The sequence below is a fragment of the Agelaius tricolor genome, unplaced genomic scaffold, assembly GCF_023055355.1.
Source record: "Agelaius tricolor isolate 1412-34295 unplaced genomic scaffold, bAgeTri1.0.p SCAF_18, whole genome shotgun sequence".
NCBI classification, from domain to species: Eukaryota; Metazoa; Chordata; class Aves; order Passeriformes; family Icteridae; genus Agelaius; species Agelaius tricolor.
The window spans coordinates 17,222,119-17,242,976 of record NW_027269278.1 but is presented as its reverse complement, the minus strand read 5'-3'; the positions used below and the strand labels follow the sequence as shown (position 1 = coordinate 17,242,976).

Genomic DNA, 20,858 nt, shown 5'->3' with positions numbered 1-20,858 from the left:
ATCAGGGAGAATTCATCCACAGAAAGGCTTGGCAAGCACTGGCACAGCCCATCCAGGACATGCTGGAGTCCCCATTTGAAGGACATAGATGTGGCACTTAGGGACATAGTTTAGTGGTGCCCTTGGCACTCTTAGCTGTGTGGCCAGACCTAAAGGCCTTTCCAAAGCTAACTGATGCCATAAAGGCCTCTCCAAAGCCACTGCTGCCCTAAAGGCCTCTCCAAAGCTAACTGATGCCCTTAAAGGCCCTCCCAAAGCTACTGCTGCCCTAAAGGCCTTCCCAAAGCCACTGCTACCCTAAAGGCCTTCCCAAAGCTGGCTGCTGCAGTGCCTCCCTCCTGTGCCCTCCCCTGAGCCCGTGCCCGCCGCCCCCGCGGTGGCAGTGCCCTCTCAAAGGGGACATTGTGCATTGTGGCCGTGCCCAGCCGTGGTGCCGGGCGGGCAGCGAGCAGCCCTGCCCCTGCAGCCCTGTGCCAGCCCTGTGCCAGCCCTGTGCTGCTGTCACTGCACACATGGGCTGCTGCCTGGGGACCCCCTGGCACCAGGAGCTGGCGCTGGGATGCACAGGTAAGGTGCCCGTGGGGCTGCAGGGCTCCTGCCATGGGCTGGGAGCCTTGGGGACACCCTGGCACTGGGCACTGGCCCCTCTGGCCGCCTGCCTTTCCTCTGGGATGGCTCCTGGTGCTTTCTCCTCTTGGATTGGGGCATGTAGGGAGTGAGGCAGGATGTTTTGGCCAGGGAGGGGACAGGGTGACTCTGGGGCTGGTTTATTCCCATGCTGTTGGTGTTTCCCCTCCCTGCCCAGAGCCCTCCAAGCACAGCCCGTGGGTGCTGGCATCCCCCAGGGCACCATTCCTGTCCCAGGGTGTCCCAGTGAGCTGGAGGAGGGACATGGCTCAGGGCCAGCCAGGGCCAGAAGGTGCCCTGAGCACCCAGCCCTGGAGCCAGGAGTGCAGCCCTGAGTGCTGGGACCTGGCTGGGGCTGGAGCTGTTTGCTGCCCACTGGTGCAAAATATTTTGGCACTGAGGAGGTCAGTGAGTCACTGGCACGGCTGGGAACAACTCCCCAGCTGCAGTTTCAATTGGTCTCTTGAAAAAAAAAGCTCCCAGTTCCCTTTCTGAGCCGGGCTCAAATGAAAATAAACACTGAACCCGTGAGAGCAACCAGAGTGAGCCCTGGGGACTCATGGACGGGCTCTGTCCTGCTGCTGGCAGAGGTGGCACGAGCAGTGTCCCACCTGCCACCTCCTGTGGCACATCCCAGGGACACCTCTGGGGCTGGGGGAATCCTGTCAGGGATGCAGACACCTCTGCCCCCCCTCCAGGTGAAGAGTGTGAGTCCTGCTGGCCCCGGCCTCCCGAGCTCCTGCCCCACGGGGACCGCCTGCACCGCCGGGGACAATGGGACACGGCACCAGGGACACAGCCCCAGGACATGGCAACAGGTACCCAAACACAGGGCATGGCACCAGGGATCCAGCCACAGGGAATGGCATCAGGAACCTAACCACAGGGCATGGCATCAGGGACACAGCCCCAGGACATGGCAACAGGTACCCAAACACAGGGCATGGCATCAGGGACACAGCCCCAGGGAATGGCATCAGGAACCTAACCACAGGGAATGGCACCAGGGACACAGCCCCAGGACATGGCATCAGGGAGACATCCCCAGGGCATGGCATCAGGGACACATCCCCATCCCCAGGGAATGGCATCAGGGACACATCCCCATCCCCATCCCCAGGACATGGCATCAGGGACCCATCCCCATCCCCAGGGAATGGCACTAGGGACCCATCTCCATCCTGAAGGAATGGCATCAGGGACCCATCTTCAGGGAATGCCATCCCCATCCCCAGGACATGGCATCAGGGAGACATCCCCAGGGCATGGCATCAGGGACCCATCCCCATCCCCAGGGCATGGCATCAGGGATCCATCCCCATCCCCATCCCAAGGGAATGGCACCATGTACCCACCCCCAGGCCCTGCCAGGCTCTGTGGGCACAGAGAGGGGAGGAGGGCAGCCAGGAGTGGAGCAATGGCAGGAGCCAGCTCAGATTTAGTTCTGCCTCTTCCTGCCTTCACTTCCCCTTCTCCATTTCTTCATGTGGAGCTGCCACATTAAATGTTAAGACTTTGTTCAATGTAGACTCTTTTCTTTCAAAGCAAAACTTATTCATGGCCTGTCCAACCTTGGGCTGTTCTTTTCTACTTGCTAGCTCTACATGAGAATTCTATTTCTTTAAATAAGAATTCTATTTCTGCATGCAAATATCAATTTATTTGAGTGGCTGGCAAAGCTGGCTCAGTGAAAGTTCTGGTCAAAGAAGTGACTTAATAAAGCTGCTGCACATTCCAGCTGCACATCTCCAGGTACATGTTTATCTTAAAAATCCTGTCTGATTGCTGACAAAAAATTGGGGTTTAATCTGGTTATCCCTCTATTGCCAATGCAGCTGTGGAAGAGCAGGGCTGGAGTTGTGTGTGCCTCAGCTTTCATTAACATAATTAGCAGCTCAAGTTGCAGGCTCTGAATCCTTTATGGCAATAGCTGATGATGTGTGGAGCAGGGAGAAAGCTGCTTGGATTTTGGATACCCTGCAGAGCAGGCAGGGGAGAAAATCTCATTTTGATTTTCAAATTTTTGAACAAAGAGTTTTGCAAGGCCTTGGCTCTCCTGTGCTGGGCAGTTGAGGTTTCCTCCAAAACAACATCTCTGTTGGGGATTCACCTTTTTAACAGATCTGCTCATCTGAGGGCCTGGCCAGGAGAAAGGAGGGAAATCCCCTCATCCAGAGCCACTGCAGCACTGGAAAAAAAGCCCAACATCAAGGGAATGATGGAGTCAGACCCCATCACTCCCATGGATCTCTCCAACCTTGAGCATGACTTGAGGGTGGTCCCAGAGTCACACAGTCCCCACAGATGTGCAGGGCTGTGCTCTAGGAGCTCTCAGCTGAGGCAGGACATGCCAGAGCTCTGCCCAGCATTTCCCAGCAGCTCTGCTGTTCCCTCCTCTCCAGGTAAGGCTGGGCTGGCAGAGAGGAGCAGCCCCGCTGCCGAGGCAGGACACGGCTCCCCAGAGCCCCCGCTGGTGCTGCTGCCTCTCAGGGACACCTTTCCCCCAGGTAAGGAGCTCCTGGGGCACCTCACAGATTTCCTGGCTCCTGCAGTGCCTGGGGTCTCACCTTGGTGCCTGAGGGATGAGGATGGGCTGGGCTTGTGCTGTGTGATGTGAAAACCCAGGGCACCACAAGGGAATACTGCTCTGGCTGCTCTGGGGTGCCCTGACTTTGACCCTCATTCATGGAGAAAGTTTCCCAGACTTCAAGACAGACTGGAATCCACAAAAGTGTGAAATAGGTTATAGAGAGCAGTGTAGGTGTATCACTGGGTGAGAAATTGAGGTTTTGGGATTTTTAGTGTGTTGTGGATGGAAGAAAGATGGAGGCCACAGGGTGTTGTCCTGGGTTTCTTCTTCATGCTTCTTCTTCCTTCTTCTCCATGGGTTTGGGTGGCATTTTGTAATTGGGCAGAAAAGTCTGCACTGGGGGCTCTGTGGGATCAGTCATTGGGTTAAAAGGGAAAATAATCCGGGTGTCAGTTCTTAATTGGATAGTTTAGTTTTAAAAGACCTTGTAACGAGAGATTGTTGGCCATTTTGTACCTTCTAATGAAAAGTTGCAGAACTCACAGCAGTGAGACTGTTTTACAGATAAGAAACAATAAATACCTGAGTCCCAACATAAACTACTGTCTGAAGTGCCTTCAACCAGCCCCAGAGCAAGCCACAGCTGGAGGCTCTGGTGGCCCTGGCAGGGTGTCAGGGGTGGCTCTGGGTGGCACAGAGCTCCTCCTCCCCTTCCCTTCTCTTCTTTTCCCTTCCAAGAGCTCTCTCTCTCCTTCTCCGTGGAGAGCCGCTCCTGCGGGCGCCGCAATGCCCAGCTCCAGGAGGCTGCCAGGAGGAGGCTGTGGGCTCTGGAGAGTGATGACAGAAGTGTCTGTGCCCTGTTCAAGGTACAAACCCCGTGCCAGCATGCTGGCATGCTCCTGGAATGGTGGGAGGTGTGCTGGGCTGCCAAACCCAGCTGAGGAGTTCCTCCAAGGCCACTGCAGGGGACTCTGGAGGGGACTGGGATGATGGGGAAGATGAACTTGATGGCAAGGGAGGGGCAAAGCTGAGCCTTGTGTTGTTTTGGGGGATCTGAGCCTAAATATCCAGGAATTCCTAGGGCTGGGATCACCAAATCCATGTCCCTGCTGGAGTGGACAGCTCTGGACAGGCACAGAGTTCTCAGGCTGGGTTTTATACAAACAAATCCCAGCTACAGAGAAGATGCCTGGACTGAACTCTCCTTGCCTGCTGGATTTCACAGCTCCAGGAGTGTCCCTTGATGCTGCTCTGTCTCCCCTGTGCAGGAGCTCTCAGCCAGGCTGGTCTGCACCCAGGCACACGAGGATCGCTTCCTCCTCACCTTCAAAACCCCAGAGGAAGTCTGGAAGTTTTCCACCTATCTGACTTTAGGTAATGTTTCCAAGGTCTAAACAGACAGTGTGAGGAGGGTTTTTGGAGAAGGCATTGTCTGACACTACAGAACTGTAATGTTCAGGGTGGACAGTGGGAAATGAATTAGAAAACTTTGCAATCTGTTGTTTATGAAATCTCTGTTTGGATCAGGGAGAATCAGGAGGATTCCCTTTGGGAAATTTTGGAGACAAAATTAGAAACTTTTGCCTGACATTTGGAAATCCCCAAGACCCTTCCTGCTGCCCAGAGAAGGAGGTGCTGATCCTGGTGCCCCTCTTGGCTTCTCAGGGTACGTGGGGACCTGCCTGGAGCAGCTGCTCCTTGCCCAGGAGTTCTGGCTGGACTGTGCCCTGGTGGAGGACACAGAGCTCAGGGTCACCGTGGATGAGGAGCACCTGGCCACCATCTACATGGACCTGCTCCTCCAGGAAGGTGTGATGGGAATGCACGTGGGGGAATTCCTGAAAATGCCCAGCAGGGCTGGGCTGGAGCCCCTGGTGCACTGATGCCACCTCTGACTCTCTCTCTGCAGGGAACTTTTTCTGCAAGGCAGTGCCTGGGGTCTGCAAGCTGGAGCAGGAGGGAGAGGAGGGTCTGCAGCTCTGCAGGAATGAGCTGGTCCATGTGAAGAGTGCTGGACAGGATTCCAGATGGGAAGGAATATCCCTGAAGACGGGGCAGCGAGGTGTGGTGCCTGTGACTGCTCTGGAGCCAATAGCTCACCCCTTTTACCAGTAAGTGCTGAATGAAAGGGCTCAAACCAGGATTCTTTCCTGATCCTGGTGCATGACTGGCACCAAGGCTGGCTGGGAAACTCCTCTTGCCTCTGGCAAAGGGCAAGAGCCTCACAATTCTGTGAGGATATTTCCAGGAGGATCCACATCAGGCATAAAGACTGGAATTAATGCATTCTCTGTGAATGGGACCCAGCAAGGACATGCTCCTACTTCAGATGTGGTTTTTGTAAGGTATTGATTGAGGTCATACATGAGGTTATCTCTGATTAACAGGTGAAGAAGTGGCAGAAAAAATTCAGGCAATGCCAGCCAAAGTGAGGCTTCCCACTGGTCACCTGGCTGAGCCTTTCACTTGGAGAAACCTTCCTTAAAGATGGCAAATTTATCCTGCTCCTCCCCTGTGGTGTGACACCATCCCTGGGCTGGCCTGAGCTCAGCAGTGCTCACCAGGACCACTGAGGTCCCCTTTGCCTTGCAGGTGGTTCCTGAGGAATTATGCTGTGAGCTTTGGCCTCTCCCAGGAGATCAGTGGGACGAACTCTCGGGCCATTGGTGAGTGGCACCTGTGCACTGTCCCAGGCTGGGCACAAAACCTGGGTTTGGCCACGAATGGCCACAAACCCATCTGTTCTTCTGGGACTGACCCCACCACAGGGGCTCTGAGGGAATGCTGCATCTCTGGGCCCTCTGGAATGCAGCTCAGCACTTGCCAACCCCGTTCTGAGGAGCACAGAGAGCAGAGAGCTGCTGGTGACACCCTCCTGCCACCGGCTTTTCCCTGTCCCACTGCAATTTTATGTTTCTTTTCATTCTTTCAGGGGTGAGGTTTCAAATCAAGAGGTTCCCACCTTGTGCTCACATGAAACCTGTGCCCTCCACCCAGCCCTTAACCCCAGTCCAGTCCAGTTCAGAGCAAGCTGGACACAGGAGGTCCCTGCAGCTCTGACTTTGTCATGTAGGGATGGGCATTTGCACTATCCAGGATTTCACTCCTGGCAGAATTGAGACAGGGCAGTGTCTCTGAAAATCCATATTTCCAGTCACCTTCCAGGCTGCAGCTCACAGAGGTGTGGAGTTTATCCATCCTTCTTTTATTTTGCATTGTAACCCACTTCTCAAGGAGAAAAGGCAGAGAGCTGGGTCCAAGATCACAATAAATCTTAGGGGAGAGAGGGGCAGCCCTCTCCAGCTGGAATCATGGCCACTCTCTGCCCAGACCTTTTCCAGTGAGGAGGTTTTAGCAGGGATCCCACTGAGATTCCCTTTTTTGCCTTGGTTTCCCAGTCAGAGGCAGGTGCATCGCCACCAAGGACCACAGAGGAGCAGCGTGGGATGAGCTGAGCTTCTCCAAAGGAGATCCCATAGAAATCATTGGATTCTTCATCCCTGGGCTGCCCTGGTTTGTGGGCAAATCCCTCAGCACCAGGAGCATCGGCTTTGTTCTCACCCGACACGTAAACCCCGAGGCTTGCGAACCTCTGTGAGTTTATTTAAATTAAATTCTGGAGAAAAGGGAAGGGAGGCTCCAAATCCTACCTCAAGGCTGTGTGAGAGCCTAGGGCAGGTGATTTCCCTTGCAGGACCTTCACAGAAGGTGGGTTTGAGGTGTGAGCAGAAGCTTTGTCCAGGCTCTACTGCAGCCCAAACACAAAAATTGCATTTCACCTGCCTCAGGTGATTCTTGGAGAGGAACAGATCCAACCCTGGGCTAATTTCTGCAAGGTGGCTTCCCAGTTTGTCCTAGAAATGTTCAGTTTGTAGCTCTGAGGGGCTGGGAGCCTGGCAAGGGTGGGGAGAGCATTCCCTGCCCAGGAAACAAATCCTGCTCTCCTTCCTCCTGCCCTGGGTGTGGAGGCAGAAGGGCCACTGGCACAGAGCAGAATTCCACACCCTCCCAAGGACCCAGGGAGAGCTGTCCAGGGAGGGAGGGAGGGAGGGTGGTAAATCCCACCCTGACTCAGCAGCTGTCTCTGTTGGTGGCTTCCATGTGATGTCCATCCCAAAAGGCTTCTCCAAGGGTGAGGGTGGGAGGACAAGGTTTTAACCGAGGTCTGCTGGGCTTTCCCCTCTCAGAGTCACTCCAGGTGAGTTGTAGCACTTTTCTCTGACACTCCAGAAGGGACAGAGCAGATCAGGTGGTGTCCTGTGGCTTCTGGATTCCAAACCAGACCAATAAGTCCTTTTCTCTGGTGCCTTTCTGTTCCTTCATGGAGAACCTGGATGGGGAAGGTGTCCAGAATCCTGTGTTCATCTGCAACACAAATTCTGTGGTGGGAGGAAGAGAAGGCATGGGAAAACTTCCCATCCCATCCCATCCCATCCCATCCCATCCCATCCCATCCCATCCCACCCCATCCCATCCCATCCCACCCCACCCCACAGGCCAGCTGCAGTGTCAGGGGCTGGGCACATGCTGATTCTTTTCTCCTGCCCCACCCCAGGGGTAAGAGCTTTGTGTTTCTGAGTGAAGAGGAGAAGTCCCCAGTGCTGCACATCCCATGCAATGGTGACGAGGAGCACTTTGCCACCCTCCTGGGGGACCTGGCACACACTGACATCACCTCTGTGTACAGGCTGGGTGAGTGTCCCCTCCCCTCATATCCCAGTCCCTGCATCCCCAGGGAGAGCTGGGCAGGGCCTGGGGAGCCCCAAGACCATGGGGATGCAGCAGAGGCAACTTCTGGGGTGGAGGCAGCACAAACCTGTGTGAGGTGGTGTTCACAGGGGTCCCAGGAGCAGGGAAGAGATGAGGATCTGACTCCATGTTTCAGAAGGCTGATTTATTATTTTATTATATATATATTACATTAAAACTAGACTAAAAGAATAGAAGAAAGGATTTCATCAGAAGGCTTGAAGGAAAGGAAAAAGAATGGAATGAGAATAAAATCTTGTGAGTGACCAGAGAGTCTGAGAATGCTGGGCTGTGATTGGCCATTAATTAGAAACAACCACAAGAGACCAATCCCAGATGCACCTGCTGCATTCCACAGCAGCAGATAACCATTGTTTGCATTTCGTTTCTGAGGCCTCTTGGCTTCTCAGGAGCAAAATCCTAAAGAAAGGATTTTTCATAAAATGTGCCTGTGACACCTGTGCTCAGCCTGGTGATGGAGGCTGGAGGTGTCCTCAGGAGGTGACCCTGCCATGCTGGAGTCTGTAGGGCCCTTCTCTGCTGCCAGGGCAGCTCCTGAGCTGGGATTCACCCTGGCAGGTGCTGCTCTCCACTGAGCTTGGCCTGCAGGACCAGGGTCGGGGTTTCTGGGGGTTCTCACTTTCTCTGTTCTGGCTGGGTGGCTTTGGGACTTCAGCTGATTTCTTCACATTGACACTGACCAAGGATTTGGGGTTTATTTTCTGTTTGTCTCTTTGTACAGCTGGGTTTGAACCCACAGCTGCATTCCCACAAGTGCCACCAGGTGAGTAGGAGGAGGCTTTGGTGATGGCTTCTGAGGGTGAATTTGGACAGGAGGAAACATCAGAGAATGGTTTGAGTTGGGAAAAACCTTAAAGGTCATCCTGCCATGGTTAGGGACACCTTCCACTATCCCAGGTTTCTCCAAGCCCTGTCCAACCGGCCCTTGGACAATTCCAGGGGTGGGGCAGCCACAGGGAAGAATTTCTTCCTGATCCCACTGTGGTTTCCCTGTCCCTTCCAGAGGCTGCTCTCCATGGCAGTAAAGAAATCCTCCAGTCCTGGGAGGAGATCAATGACTGGGCTACCAGCAGCACCTCAGAGCTGTCCAGCCCAGGCAGTGAAACAGCCCCTGCCACACTGGAAGATGTTCTCCTGGAGAAGCTGGATGACTTGGATTATCCCAAATTCTTCATTGACCTCAACGCCAGCCACATGGAGGATGCTGATGTCTTTGACCCCATATTGACCTTCCTCAACCAAGACAGTTTCGTGCCCAGTTTTCAAAGCTTTTATGATCTCAGCTTTTCCTTTCTCCACTCCACTTTTTATGGTTTCTCTGATGAGGATGAACTGGTCCTGTACCTCGAGACTTCCCGGAACTGGGCCAAGAGGACTCGTTCACTTTGGGCTCACGTCAGGCTCTGTTTCCTCTTGGGTAAGCTCTGCATCAAAAAGCTCAAGCTCTCCCAGGCCCGGGTGTACTTTGAGGAAGCCATGAGTGTCCTGGACAGGGGCTTTGGGGACCTGCCCCTGCTGGCAGCGCTGCACGGGAGCCTCGCCTCCATCTACCTGAAGCAGAACATGAAGCACAAGTTTTCCTCCCTGCTGGGGAAGACGGTGACCCTGCTCGTGTGCCTGCCTGGCCGCTCCTTCAGCTCGGAGAACGAGCTGGAGCTCCTCACCTACATCCTGAGGGAATCCATCGCTGTGGGCAACGCCCCGCTGGAGGCTCGGATCTGCTTCCTCATTGTCAAGCTCTTCCTGCAGCTGGGCAGGACCGAGGAGGTGCTGCCCTTTTTGGAGCATCTCCAGTGCCTCAGCAGCACCTGGCTCAGCCCAGGCAGCCGTGCTGGGCCCCTGGATGCCACTGCCACCCTGGGCTACCTCTACGACAAGAAGTGCCTGCCGAACATCGCGCTGGCCTCCGTCAGGTCCTTCGCTCCCAGCAGCGCCAAGGGCACGCCGACCCCCATCTGGAGAGCCGGCTTCATCCTCCAAAACGCTTCCAAGCTCCTGGGGAGGCAGCAGCTGGACAGGAGCAGCATCCCAGCAGTGGCTTGTATGTACCTCAGGCAGGCTCTGCAGTTCTGCTGCGAGAGCAGGGCCGTGCCCATGCAGAGGACGCTCTGCGCCATCCTGTCCAGGACGTACCTCCAGCACGGCCTGCTGGATGGAGCCATTCCTTACGCAGCCAGGGCTGCAGCTCTGGCCAGATTGCTGGGGGAGGAGGAGGCCTTTGAGTCCTCGCTGTGCCTGGCCTGGCTGTACGTGCTGCAGCGGCGGCCGGGCCCGGCGGGGCAGCTCCTGCGGCGGCTGCGGCGCTGCCTGCGGGGCGCGGCCTGCGAGACCCCGCACGGCGCCGTGCACAACCTGCTGGCCATGGCCCTCACCGCCCAGGGCCGCCTCCAGGAGGCTGCAGAGAACTTCCTGAGGGCCCTGCACAAGGCCAAGGAGGCGGGCAGCTGCAGGAACCAGGCCGTGGCCCTGGCTAACCTGGGCCAGCTGAGCCTGTCGTGTGGGGCGGCCCAGCTGGCCGAGCTGTACCTGCTGTGGGCAGTGCGGCTCTACAGCGAGCTCCAGGGCCACCGAGAGATGGACACGGAGCTGGCACAGGTGCTGCTGTGGCTGGCACAGGCCATGGTGGACAGGCAGAGGCTGGAAGATGCCAAACTGTGCTATGAGCTGGCGCTGGGGTTTGCCCTGAAGTGGCAGAACCTGAGGAGTGAGTATAGAGGGAAGCCAGGCAGCGTTTGACCCCATCAGGTCCCCATTGCTGCTGTCCCCTGAGCTGTCCTTGTCCTTTTCCCTGTGCCACACAGGTCAGCTGTCCCCTGAGCTGTCCTTCTCCCTTTCCCTGTGCCACACAGCTCAGCTGTCCCCTGAGCTGTCCTTCTCCCTTTCCCTGTGCCACACAGCTCAGCTGTCCCCTGAGCTGTCCTTCTCCCTTTCCCTGTGCCACACAGGTCAGCTGTCCCCTGAGCTGTCCCCTGAGCTGTCCTTCTCCTTTTCCCTGTGCCACACAGGTCAGCTGTCCCCATTGCTGTCCTTCTCCCTTTCCCTGTGCCACACAGGTCAGCTGTCCCCTGAGCTGTCCTTCTCCCTTTCCCTGTGCCACACAGGTCAGCTGCACGTCACGGAGCGTCTGTGCCATTTCTACAGCAGAGTGTGCCCCGAGCTGCAGGCCTGCATCACCTACCACGAGCACCGGGCATCCCTGGCACGGCAGCTGCAGGACAGGGAGCTGGAGGCCAGTGCCAGGCAGGCCCTCAGCCAGCTCTACCAGGCTCTGGGCACACCTGAGTGAGTGCCTGGGCTGTGGGATGCTGCCAGAGTGTGCTGGCTTTCCTGGGGTGTCCCTCGAGCAGGGTGGTGGTGGCTCCATCTGCCCCACAGCTCTGGTTCTGGGATTTATGAGCTGTCACTGTGCTCTGAGAGGGAGCAGCTCAATGTCAACCAGAGCTGGGCAAACGTTGTCCCAGACAGAGCTGGAGTGTGGCCAAACACAGTTTTCCAGGACACATCCAGGCTTCAGCAGAGTGACAGGGAATTCGTTGCTTCCTTTGGAAGCTTATCCCAGTGATTAATCACCACTCCCCAGCAAGAACGGGCTCCTTATCTGCTCTTTGAGTAAGTCTGGATTCAGCCTCCAGCTGCCAAGGCTGCCCTTCCCACATCTGCTGGGATATTGTCCCCAGCGAGGGACTAAAGACCCACAGGAGGTGCTTAAAACCAGTATCAGCTCACCTTTAATCCCTGCCTAACACTGTGTGGGACTGGGAGAGGGACAGGAGAGGAGAGGAGAGGAGAGGAGAGGAGAGGAGAGGAGAGGAGAGGAGAGGAGAGGAGAGGAGAGGAGAGGAGACTGGGACAGGCCACAGACCTTGAAGGCAATCAGATCAAAGAGTGCAGAGCCAGTTCCCAGTCCCAGAAGGACAAATGGGCAGGGCTGTCCCCAGCTGGGATGTTCACCTCCCAGCCAGGTCAGGGTGAGTGCAGGGGGAAGGCATGCAGGGAGCAGATGCCTGTCATGTGAACGGTGCTATTTAGGATCACAAAGCACCCCATTGCCTGGGCTCCCAGGACAGCTGGGGCCTGCCTGCCAGCAGGAGAGACACCAAGCAAACAAAGTGCCCTGGACACTGCTGGCTCTCCCTTCCCCACAGCTGAGTCCATGCCCAGCCCTCTGGCTCATCCCACTGCCTGGCCCTGTGTCCTCCAGTGACCAGGGGCTGGAAAAGGGGCTTGGACATGTAGCCAGAGATCTCACAAGGGACAAACACCAGGCAGAGGTGTGGGTTTGGGTGCCAGGTGCTGTCTGGGACATGTAGGTACAAGCATTCCCTGCCTGTGCTCCCATGTGGAGCTGGGAGTGACTTTGGGACTTGGTTTAGGGAGGCAGATTGGGTTTGGAGGTGACCTGGATGAAGCTCTCTTCATCACCCAGGGGTGAGGAGCAGCGTGAGTGGGACCACTGGTGTCCTGAATTGTCCTAAGGTGGCCAAATGCCCATTAAACCTGAGCACCAAAGCGTGGAGACATCCATGATCCTTTTGTCAGAGGTGACCATGTCCTTCTGCCCCCAGCCTTTGGTAACTCCAGGAGGAGAGGGCAGGGGGTCAGTGCCATGGGGAGGTGGCCTGGGGACAGCTCTGTGACCCCTCTGAGGTGGCTTTTTGCCTGTTGCCATCACAGGGCTTTGAGACAATCCCTGGACTGCACCAAGCAAAGCCTGAGGATCTTCATCGACCTCCAGGAGGCTGTGAAGGCAGCAGAGGCCTGGCTGCAGGCAGGAAAACTCTATTATCTCCTGCAGGAGGATGAGCTGGTGGAAATGTACTTCCAGGTACGGGGGAGGTGGCTGGAGCTGTGCCTTGCATTCTCATCACAGCCTTTTGGGGCTGGGAAACGTGGAAGGGAAAGTTGTGAGCACTGTAAACCTGCTGCTGGAAGGAGGAGCTCTTGCCTTGCCCTCAGGCACTGAATTTCCTCTCTTTCTTTCCATCCACCGAGTTTAGAGGATTTGGGGGTGAAAAGAAGTGAGTTCATTGAGTCAGAAAGTGATGTGGCAGTGCCAAAAGGAGCTGGAGGTGCCAAGTGAGCAGTTCCCATTGAAATATCCATAAATAAGGGACAAGTGCCAGGGAAGTCCTTGGAGTTGAAGACTTCTGGCACCTCTCCATCTCCAGCATTATTTTATCAGCTGAGCTGCAAAGTGGAAGAGCAGCTCCTAAAATTTGAGGTTTATTACATCACACCAATGTCTCTGCCTTTCCAAATGTCACTCCAGCCCCTTTTTCCTTCCAGGCAGCCATCCAGACTGCTCTGAAAGGGGACAACTTCTCCTTGGCCATGGAGCTTTATGAGAAAGCAGGTGACACCTTCTTCAATGGCAGCCGGAACAGGGCCCGGGCTGTGGAGTTTTACAGGGTATGGAGCCCCCTGAGCATTCTATCCCTGTGTCCCCACTGTGGTGGCTGGGAGGGCTCTGCCTCAAGGATGGAGGGTGCAGAGGGATGGGGTCATCCCAAGGGTGCCAGAGTGGGAGGCTTGGAGCACAGATTTGCAAAAAAACCCCCCAAAATGATTTGGGATTGGGAATGGGCTCCTTCCATTACAAATCCTGGTGGTGTTAGGTGTGGGCTGGTCACTCCTGGGTACACCCAGTCAGAATTCCCAGCACCCAAGGAAGGGCAGGGATCAGACTTTGAGAGCCACTGGGATTTAAAACTCATTTTCAAGGAACTAAAACCTAAACCTGCAGTGCCCATCCCCTGCTTTGGTCCCTGGCCTGCTGCTCTGTCACCCCTCTCAGGCAGTGCTGACCCTCCAGGAACATCCTGAGCTCACCATTCTGTCTCCTTAGGGAGGAGCTGTGCCCTTGGCCAGGAAACTCAAGGCCACCCAGACAGAGCTGAGGCTGTTCAACAAACTGGCAGAGCTGCAGATCAGCCTGCAGGGCTACGAGAAGGCTCTGGAGTTTGCCACGCTGGCAGCCAGGCTCAGCCTCAGGGTTGGTGAGTGATTTACACCCAAAAGTAACTGGCAGTTACTGGGAGTTACTGGGCAGTGGGTGATTTATTGGGAGAGCCACTGAATCTTGTGGATGAGAACAAGATCCATGTGAAAAGGGGATTTCCTGCTTTCCTAACACTGCTGGACCTGCTCTTACCCAAAGTCATGACAGCTTTTTGAGGCCACTTCCTCTTTTTTCAGCTGTGTGATAGCAGAGGGTTTGTGTTACCCCAGAGCACAGGAAGTCTGGTGAAAGCACAGGACTCAGCAGTTCCTCCCTGCCCTGCTTCTGCTGAAAACCTCACCCCTTCCCATTACAGAAATAGTTTGGATGGGCAAAATGCCAGCTTAAATGTCTGGGATGGGACCAGTCTTGTACCAGCCCCTTCCAGCACCCAAGAAAATCCCCTGGCTGGATGATACTCCTGGGCCAAGCTGTCCAGCTGTGGCATCAACCACCCTGCCCATGGCTCTGTTTTCTCTCAGAGGTATCCATGCCCCCAGGATACCTGCTGAGAAAATGCATCCAGAGTGGCTCAGCAGGGCTGGGGGTGGATTGAGCTGGATCAGCAACTTTTCCTGGAGATCCATGGCAGGAGCTGGTTAATTCCACACACCTTTTTCCAAATCCATGGTTAATCCATGGTTAATTCCATCCCTCTCTTTCCCAGGGGATCAGCTGCAGGAGCTGGTTGATCTCACCTCTCTCTTTTCCAGGAGATCCATGGCAGGAGCAGGTTGATTCCACCCACCTCTCTTCCAGGAGATCCATGGAAGGGTCTGGTTAATTCCACATACCTTCTTCCAGATCCATGGCAGGAGCTGGTTGATCCCACTTCTCTTTCCCAGGGGATCAGATCCCATCCTTCTCTTTCCCAGGGGATCAGCTGCAGGAGCTGGCTGATCCCATCTCTCTCTTTCCCAGGGGATCAGCTGCAGGAGCTGGCTGATCCCATCTCTCTCTTTCCCAGGGGATCAGCTGCAGGAGCTGGTTGATCCCATCTCTCTTTCAGCTGCAGGAGCTGGTTGATCCCATCCCTCTCTTTCCCAGGGGATCAGCTGCAGGAGCTGGTTGATCCCATCTCTCTTTCCCAGGGGATCAGCTGCAGGAGCTGGCTGATCCCATCTCTCTTTCAGCTGCAGGAGCTGGTTGATCCCATCTCTCTCTTTCCCAGGGGATCAGCTGCAGGAGCTGGTTGCCTTCCACCGCCTGGCCACAGCCTATGACTTGCTGCACATGCACGAGATGGCCGAGGATTGCTACCTGAAGACCCTGGCCATGCGTCCCCCCGTGCTGCAGAGCTCAGCAGAGGCCCTGTACTACTGCAAGGTCTACTGGCACCTGGGCAACCTGGCCCTGCACAAGCTGAAGGTAAGAGAGGAGCCCTCCCGTGGTGCTGTGCCTTGGATGGAGAGCTGAGGGTGGAGGTCACATCTGCTTTTGAAGAGGAGAAGAGAATTTGGAAAGAAGTGCTGGCACTGAGCACCATTCCAGTGAAATCAGGTGTCCCTGGGTCCTGCTGGACCCCCAGGCTCTGCTCCAGCTCCCTCCTGCCCTGTGAGCTCCAGGGAAGTGTTGTTATGGGGCACGACACAGCACAAAGTACCACGACCCCATCAGAAGGGTGCAAGAGAGATTTATTACAGCAACGTGTTGCTTTTATACTTTTTCAAGATATTTACATTCATCCAACAGACACATTCACTGCCCATTGGTTATAGGAACGAAACAAAGTTCTCAGTGGGTGACCAAGGAGCCACATCATTCTGTGAGCCAGCTAGAGTCTGTATCTCTTAACTTTCTCTCCTTCATCACATCTCCATGGTGACAACCTTGGTGTCTTCCTCAGGAGAGATATGGGGCTTTCCTTGGCTCACAAGAACAGAACAGAATGTCTTTCCTACAGTGAAGCCCCTTCCTAACTCCTGTTCTGTGTTTTCTCTCAGGATGAACAGGATGCAGCCTCCTACTTCCTGCTGGCCCTGGCTGCAGCCATGGAGCTGGGAGATGAGGAGCTGCAGGCCCTGCTCCGTGCCAAGCTGGGTGCCATCCCCGGAGCCCCAGGGGGACCTGAGGGCACCCCAGGCTGTGCCACTGACCGGCCCCGGTGGCTGAGCCAAGGTGGCCATGTGGTGTGACCCGTGTGCCAGCCTGGGGACACCAGTGGAGCCATCCAACAGCACCCTGCAAGGTCTGTCTGCCCACCAGGACCGGCCCAGCAGGCTCCTGCACCACGTCCTGAGGGGCTGGAAGGGTTTGGGCTCCTCCTGCCAAGCACTTGGGGCCCTGCCCTTGTTTTCCAGGAGCAGGGCTGTGCCCAGAGCAGAGGTGGCACAGCCAGGGCAGCAGTGCTGGAGCTGGGGGTGCAGCAGGGCTGAGCTCCTGGGGGGTTCAGGGGTGCCCTGCCCAGGATGAGGATTGGGGGGTGCTGCCATGTGCCCGTCCCCACAGCTGCCCCACACCTTGGAGCAGCTCAGCCTGACCCAAATGTGTTTGGAATAGCAACTCCTTTATTTACACCTGGTTTTTATCCTCATCTTCTCCACGAGGTTTGTGGTGACATCTCTACCAAGCCCCTCTCCTGTAAAAAGCACCACCAAAGCTTTTGGCAGTGAGGGACAGAATTAGGGAAGAGAGGAGGAATAAAGGGGCTGGTCCAGCCTCATCTGGGGGCAGAAAAAAACTGCTCAGGGGGAGGCAGAGCCCACCCTGACCCCAGCCAACCTCCGGGTCTGGAGCAGGAGCACAGGAACGGGGAGATGCTGGAGTCCCCATCCCTGGAGGTGCCAGAATGTGGATGTGGCATTTGGGGACACGGGGTAGTGCTGGGGAACGGTCGGGCTCGATGACCTTGGAGGGATTTCCCGACCTTGGAGGGATTTCCCCACGCGAGCTGTTCTCCGGGCACGGGAGGATGCAGAGCTCTGCTGCTCAGCCCGGCTCAGCCAGCAGAGAGCAATCAATGCCCATTTTTGCAGCGGGAGCGGCTCCCTCGCAAAGCCCGAGCCCGGCTCTGGAGCACAGGGAGCAAGGAGAGCTTTTCCCAGCTGATCTCTTTGCTTTGGCAACCAGCGGCCATCTGGGCTTCACAGCCAGACCCCGCTCCCAGTTCCTCCAGCTCCCTGCCCGTGCTGCCCCGCTCAGATTGTTAAATGCAGAATATTTGTTTCCTCCCTCCCTGCTCTCTACAAACACCGAGTTCAGCTTCCTCCTGCAGTCCCTCCGAGGCGTTTGTCACCGGGGCAATGGTTGTTTTCCTCCTGTTTACCGAGCATCGCTGCAGTGCTGCCGGGCAGCCTCACACCCAGCCCGGAGCAGGGGAATCTCCATCCTGGGTGAGATCCAGCCGGCTCAAGGCTCCCAAAAACCTCCCTGCCCACCCCACCTGATGGGCTGCCTGACTTCAGTGCAGCTGCTTGGTGCTCACCATGCCAGGGCAGGATGTTTTCTGCAGTTTTTCAGTCAGTTCTCCTTTTTCTTTTGGTCTAGATGGTCTGTAAGGACCATTCCAACTCCTCAGCATCCTCTGGATCTTTTCACACACAGGGAAAAGCAGGGTGTCACACTTTTGTGCCAGGAGGAAGATGGACAGTTGGAAATCAGAGTGTGAAGAGGAGCTGGGATGGCTCTGGAAGCCCTAAGGGCTTTGTATAAAGGGACAGTTGGAAATCAGAGTGTGGAGAGGAGCTGGGATGGCTCTGGAAGCCCTAAGGGCTTTGTTTAAAGGGACAGTTGGAAATCAGAGTGTGGAGAGGAGCTGGGATGGCTCTGGAAGCCCTAAGGGCTTTGTTTAAACACTCAAGCTCAGTGTCTGAGCTGGCCTGACTCAGCTGAGCTCCAGGAATCAAACAGAGACTCTGGAGCTGCTTTGGAACCAAATGTGTCCTTCTTAAATCACAACAAAACAAAATTGTGGTGCCTGTGGGGAGAAAAAGTCTTCCTCCTTGGGAGCATCCTGTAAAATTCATTTTCCCTGTCCCTCACCTGCCTGCCTGCTCCCACCTGCAGTGATGAGCAGGATGAGAGCTCAGGGGGACCAGGGCTCATTAAAATTCACAATACAGTGAAATTAAAAGCTGTTGTTCATGTGCACCAAGTCCTGGGTCCGTGCCCAAGGAAAGATGAGGATATTCCATCCCTCCAGCCACCAGTTTCGTGGGCAGAGAATTTGGGGACTTTGTGCCAGAGCAGGTCACCGGGTGGTGGCTCAGCTCCTGCAGCTCCTGTCCTCCTCCAGCCTGGGGCATTCTGTGGGACACTGCAGGAGGGATGCAGAGCCCGGCCAGGGCTGTGCTGCTGCTCCAGTAGAAGGCTCTGGCAAGAGAAGGAATGTGGGAACACAGGAATTACCCTGCAGAAAGCACCGACCACCAGCGCCCTGCCCCGACACCGCAGAAATAGGGGAAAGGGAAGGGATGGATCAAATCTCCTCTGACACCAGCGGGGCCGTGGCTCGTGACTCCTGCCCCAGCCACATGTGACTGCCTGTTCCATGCCCAGGCCAGGAGTTTTCCTTCCTCCCTGCAGCCAGACAGGCTGGAAATAGGCCTGGAGGGAGCCACGTGCAGCAGCACGAGCTGCACAGAGCAGCACCTTCCCTCCCAGTGCTTCCAGAGGGTGCTGGGAGCTGCAGGGACACCCCTGCTTTGGATTTGGTGCCCCAATCCTTCCCCAGTTTGGCCTTGCAGCACTCCCAGTCCTGGCACTGTGATCCCCTGTTTGTTTGATGCCTCAGGGGGCCATTTAAGGCCTGGAGTAACCAGGGGCTGGATTTCTCTCCCATATGTTCATTCTTGGACAGTGGAAATACCACGACAGGAATAATTCTTGCATCATCTGAGCTCTGCTGTGAGCCTCCCGTGGAATGGGGAGAAAGGAAATGCTGATAAATGGAAATGCAGATATGGACAGAGGGCTGGATTTATTTGGATTTTCGTGGAAATGACTCGTTTCTGCAGAAATACAGCACCCAACAATAACAGCTGCTATCAGCAGACATTTTTTCATCATTCCTTCGTGGCACACTGGTGCAAACTGGGCTGGATGAGAGACCTGGAGTGGAGGAGCAGCGAGGCTGAGGCAGAGATAAACCCTGAGCTCAGCTTATCTCAGAGGTGGCTGCTCCTCTCTGGGCAGCATCTCCTGCTGTTGCCTGGCTCAGTAATGAGGAGTTGGTAAACACCAGCTGTTCTGCTAAGCAGAGCTGGGGGGAGTGTGTAAACTGGGTAATTTAGATTAAAAATCATTTATTTGCACAGCAACCTGCTTGTTCAGTGATAATTGGGCTCATAAATATGTATGGGGGAGGAGGAGCAGGGGCTGAGGCTGAGCCAGAGCCAGGAGTCACCAACTGTGGCTGCAGGGGCTTGAATAAACTCTCCATCTGTGCACTGGGGGGTGTTGGGATGGAAACACCTGGAACAGGCCTGGAATTCCTGCAGTGCTGCTGGGCCTGCCCTGAGAGCTCACCCTGTCCTGGGGGAGGGCAGAAGGGGCAGAGCAGCAGCAGGGAAGTGCCTCTGGATGGGGAATAGAGAGGCCAGATGTAAAAATAATGCCCAGCAGGGGTTTGAAACTCCTTGTGCTGAGGTGGCATCAGGCAGGGGGCACTCCTGGAGCTGCCACCTCTGCTGGCACTGCCCACAGCCACCTCAGTGTCCCTGGCACTCCCCACCTGGGATGGGCATCCCCAGGGAGAAATCCCTGTGGGCATGGAGAGGGCAGGGAGAGCAAAGTGGTAAAATGGGGCAGAAAACACAACCCAAGCATCCAACTGGTGAAACCCCAGTGCCAGGGACACGTGGATGTGGCTCTGGTGGGTGCCAGGGGAGGGGGACAGCTCCCTGCTCCTGCCTTGTCCTGGCTTAGGAGGTGCCAGGGGGAAATGGGGGTCCCTGGGAAGCTGCTCAGAGCCCCTGTGGGCTGTGCCAAGAGTGACAGCTCCTCACAGAGCGAAACAGGCAGAAAAGAGGCAGGAAAAAGGCAGGAAGCAGGTGGGAAACTGGCAGGAAATAGGCAGGAAAACTGGGAGGAAAGAGGCAGAAAAAATGGCAAGAAAAAGGCAGGAAAACTGGCAGGAAAGAGGGAGGAAAGAGGCAGGAAAACTGTGAGAAAACTGTCAGGAAAAGTGGGAGGAAACAAGTGGGAAACAAGTAGGAAATAGGCAGGAAACAGCTAGGAAAACTGGGAGGAAAGAGGCAGAAAAGAGGCAGGAAAACTGGCAGGAAAGAGAGAGGAAATAGGCAGGAAGACTGGCAGGAAAGAGGAGGGAAAAAGGCAGGGAAGAGGCAGGAAAACTGGGAAGAAACTGGCAGGAAAACTGGCAGGAAATAGGCAGGAAAGCTGGGAGGAAAGAGGTAGAAAAGAGGCAGGAAAGCTGTCCAGAAACTGGCAGGAAAGCTGGGAGAAAAACTGGCAGGAAATAGGCAAGAAAAGGGCAGGAAATAGGCAGGAAAAAGGCAGGAAAGAGGCAGGAAAGCTGGGAGGAAAGCTGGGAGGAAAGAGGCAGGAAAACTGTCAAGAAACTGGGAGGAAAACTGGGAGGAAAACTGGGAGGAAAACTGGCCTAGGAGTCTGTTCTCCCCACAGCACTGGGGCCAAGTGTAGGAAGCAGCACAAGTGCCAGCAATTCCTGTCACACTGCAGGAGAGGGAGGGAAATGATAAAGTCTCCACATTTGGCCGTGGAGACTCTTGGAATGCAGTCCAGGAACGAGGATGAATTCACAGAAATGAGCTCCTGAGCAGCAGATGGGTTTTGAGGAAGGAAGAATAAATCCTTACATAACCAAACTCCCCCTGTGCTCTGGTTTATGGGCTGCTTGTTTTCTTTTGCTGTTTTGTTTGGGTTTTTTCCTTTCTTTTGCACCTGCTCTGACCGTGGCACTGGTGCCACACAAGAGCATAAACCCACATTGGTTATAAATTCTATATCTGC

The 20,858-nt window shown here is 55.4% G+C and overlaps 1 protein-coding gene across 2 annotated transcripts; it reads left to right on the top strand.

Moving 5' to 3' along the window:
• The first annotated feature begins 493 nt into the window (after nt 1–493).
• SH3TC2 (SH3 domain and tetratricopeptide repeats 2) lies at nt 494–19,201 on the top strand. Of its 2 annotated transcripts, XM_071443604.1 has the most exons (18): nt 494–567; nt 1,326–1,445; nt 3,030–3,134; nt 3,896–4,023; nt 4,426–4,531; nt 4,823–4,966; nt 5,067–5,268; nt 5,750–5,823; nt 6,556–6,751; nt 7,713–7,849; nt 8,649–8,690; nt 8,931–10,631; nt 11,029–11,209; nt 12,602–12,752; nt 13,214–13,336; nt 13,773–13,923; nt 15,097–15,293; nt 15,869–19,201. In XM_071443604.1, the coding sequence occupies exons 1-18, from the start codon at nt 513–515 to the stop codon at nt 16,058–16,060; spliced, it is 4,005 nt and encodes a 1,334-aa protein (XP_071299705.1). In that variant the 5' UTR covers nt 494–512; the 3' UTR covers nt 16,061–19,201. The 2 variants fall into 2 exon arrangements, with proteins under 2 accessions (XP_071299705.1, XP_071299704.1); XM_071443603.1 differs by lacking the exon at nt 494–567 and having other exon boundaries at nt 1,182–1,445.
• The last annotated feature ends 1,657 nt before the right edge of the window (nt 19,202–20,858 follow it).

What these genes read in the sequence shown, in the direction of transcription:
- SH3TC2 (XM_071443603.1), top strand. Translation starts at nt 1,187, where the DNA reads ATGGACGGGCTCTGTCCTGCTGCTGGCAGAGGTGGCACGAGCAGTGTC. An exon ending in GAAGTGGCAGAACCTGAGGA is followed by an intron (nt 10,632 to 11,028) that starts GTGAGTATAGAG and finishes TGTGCCACACAG; the next exon opens with GTCAGCTGCACGTCACGGAG. An exon ending in TGGCCCTGCACAAGCTGAAG is followed by an intron (nt 15,294 to 15,868) that starts GTAAGAGAGGAG and finishes GTTTTCTCTCAG; the next exon opens with GATGAACAGGATGCAGCCTC.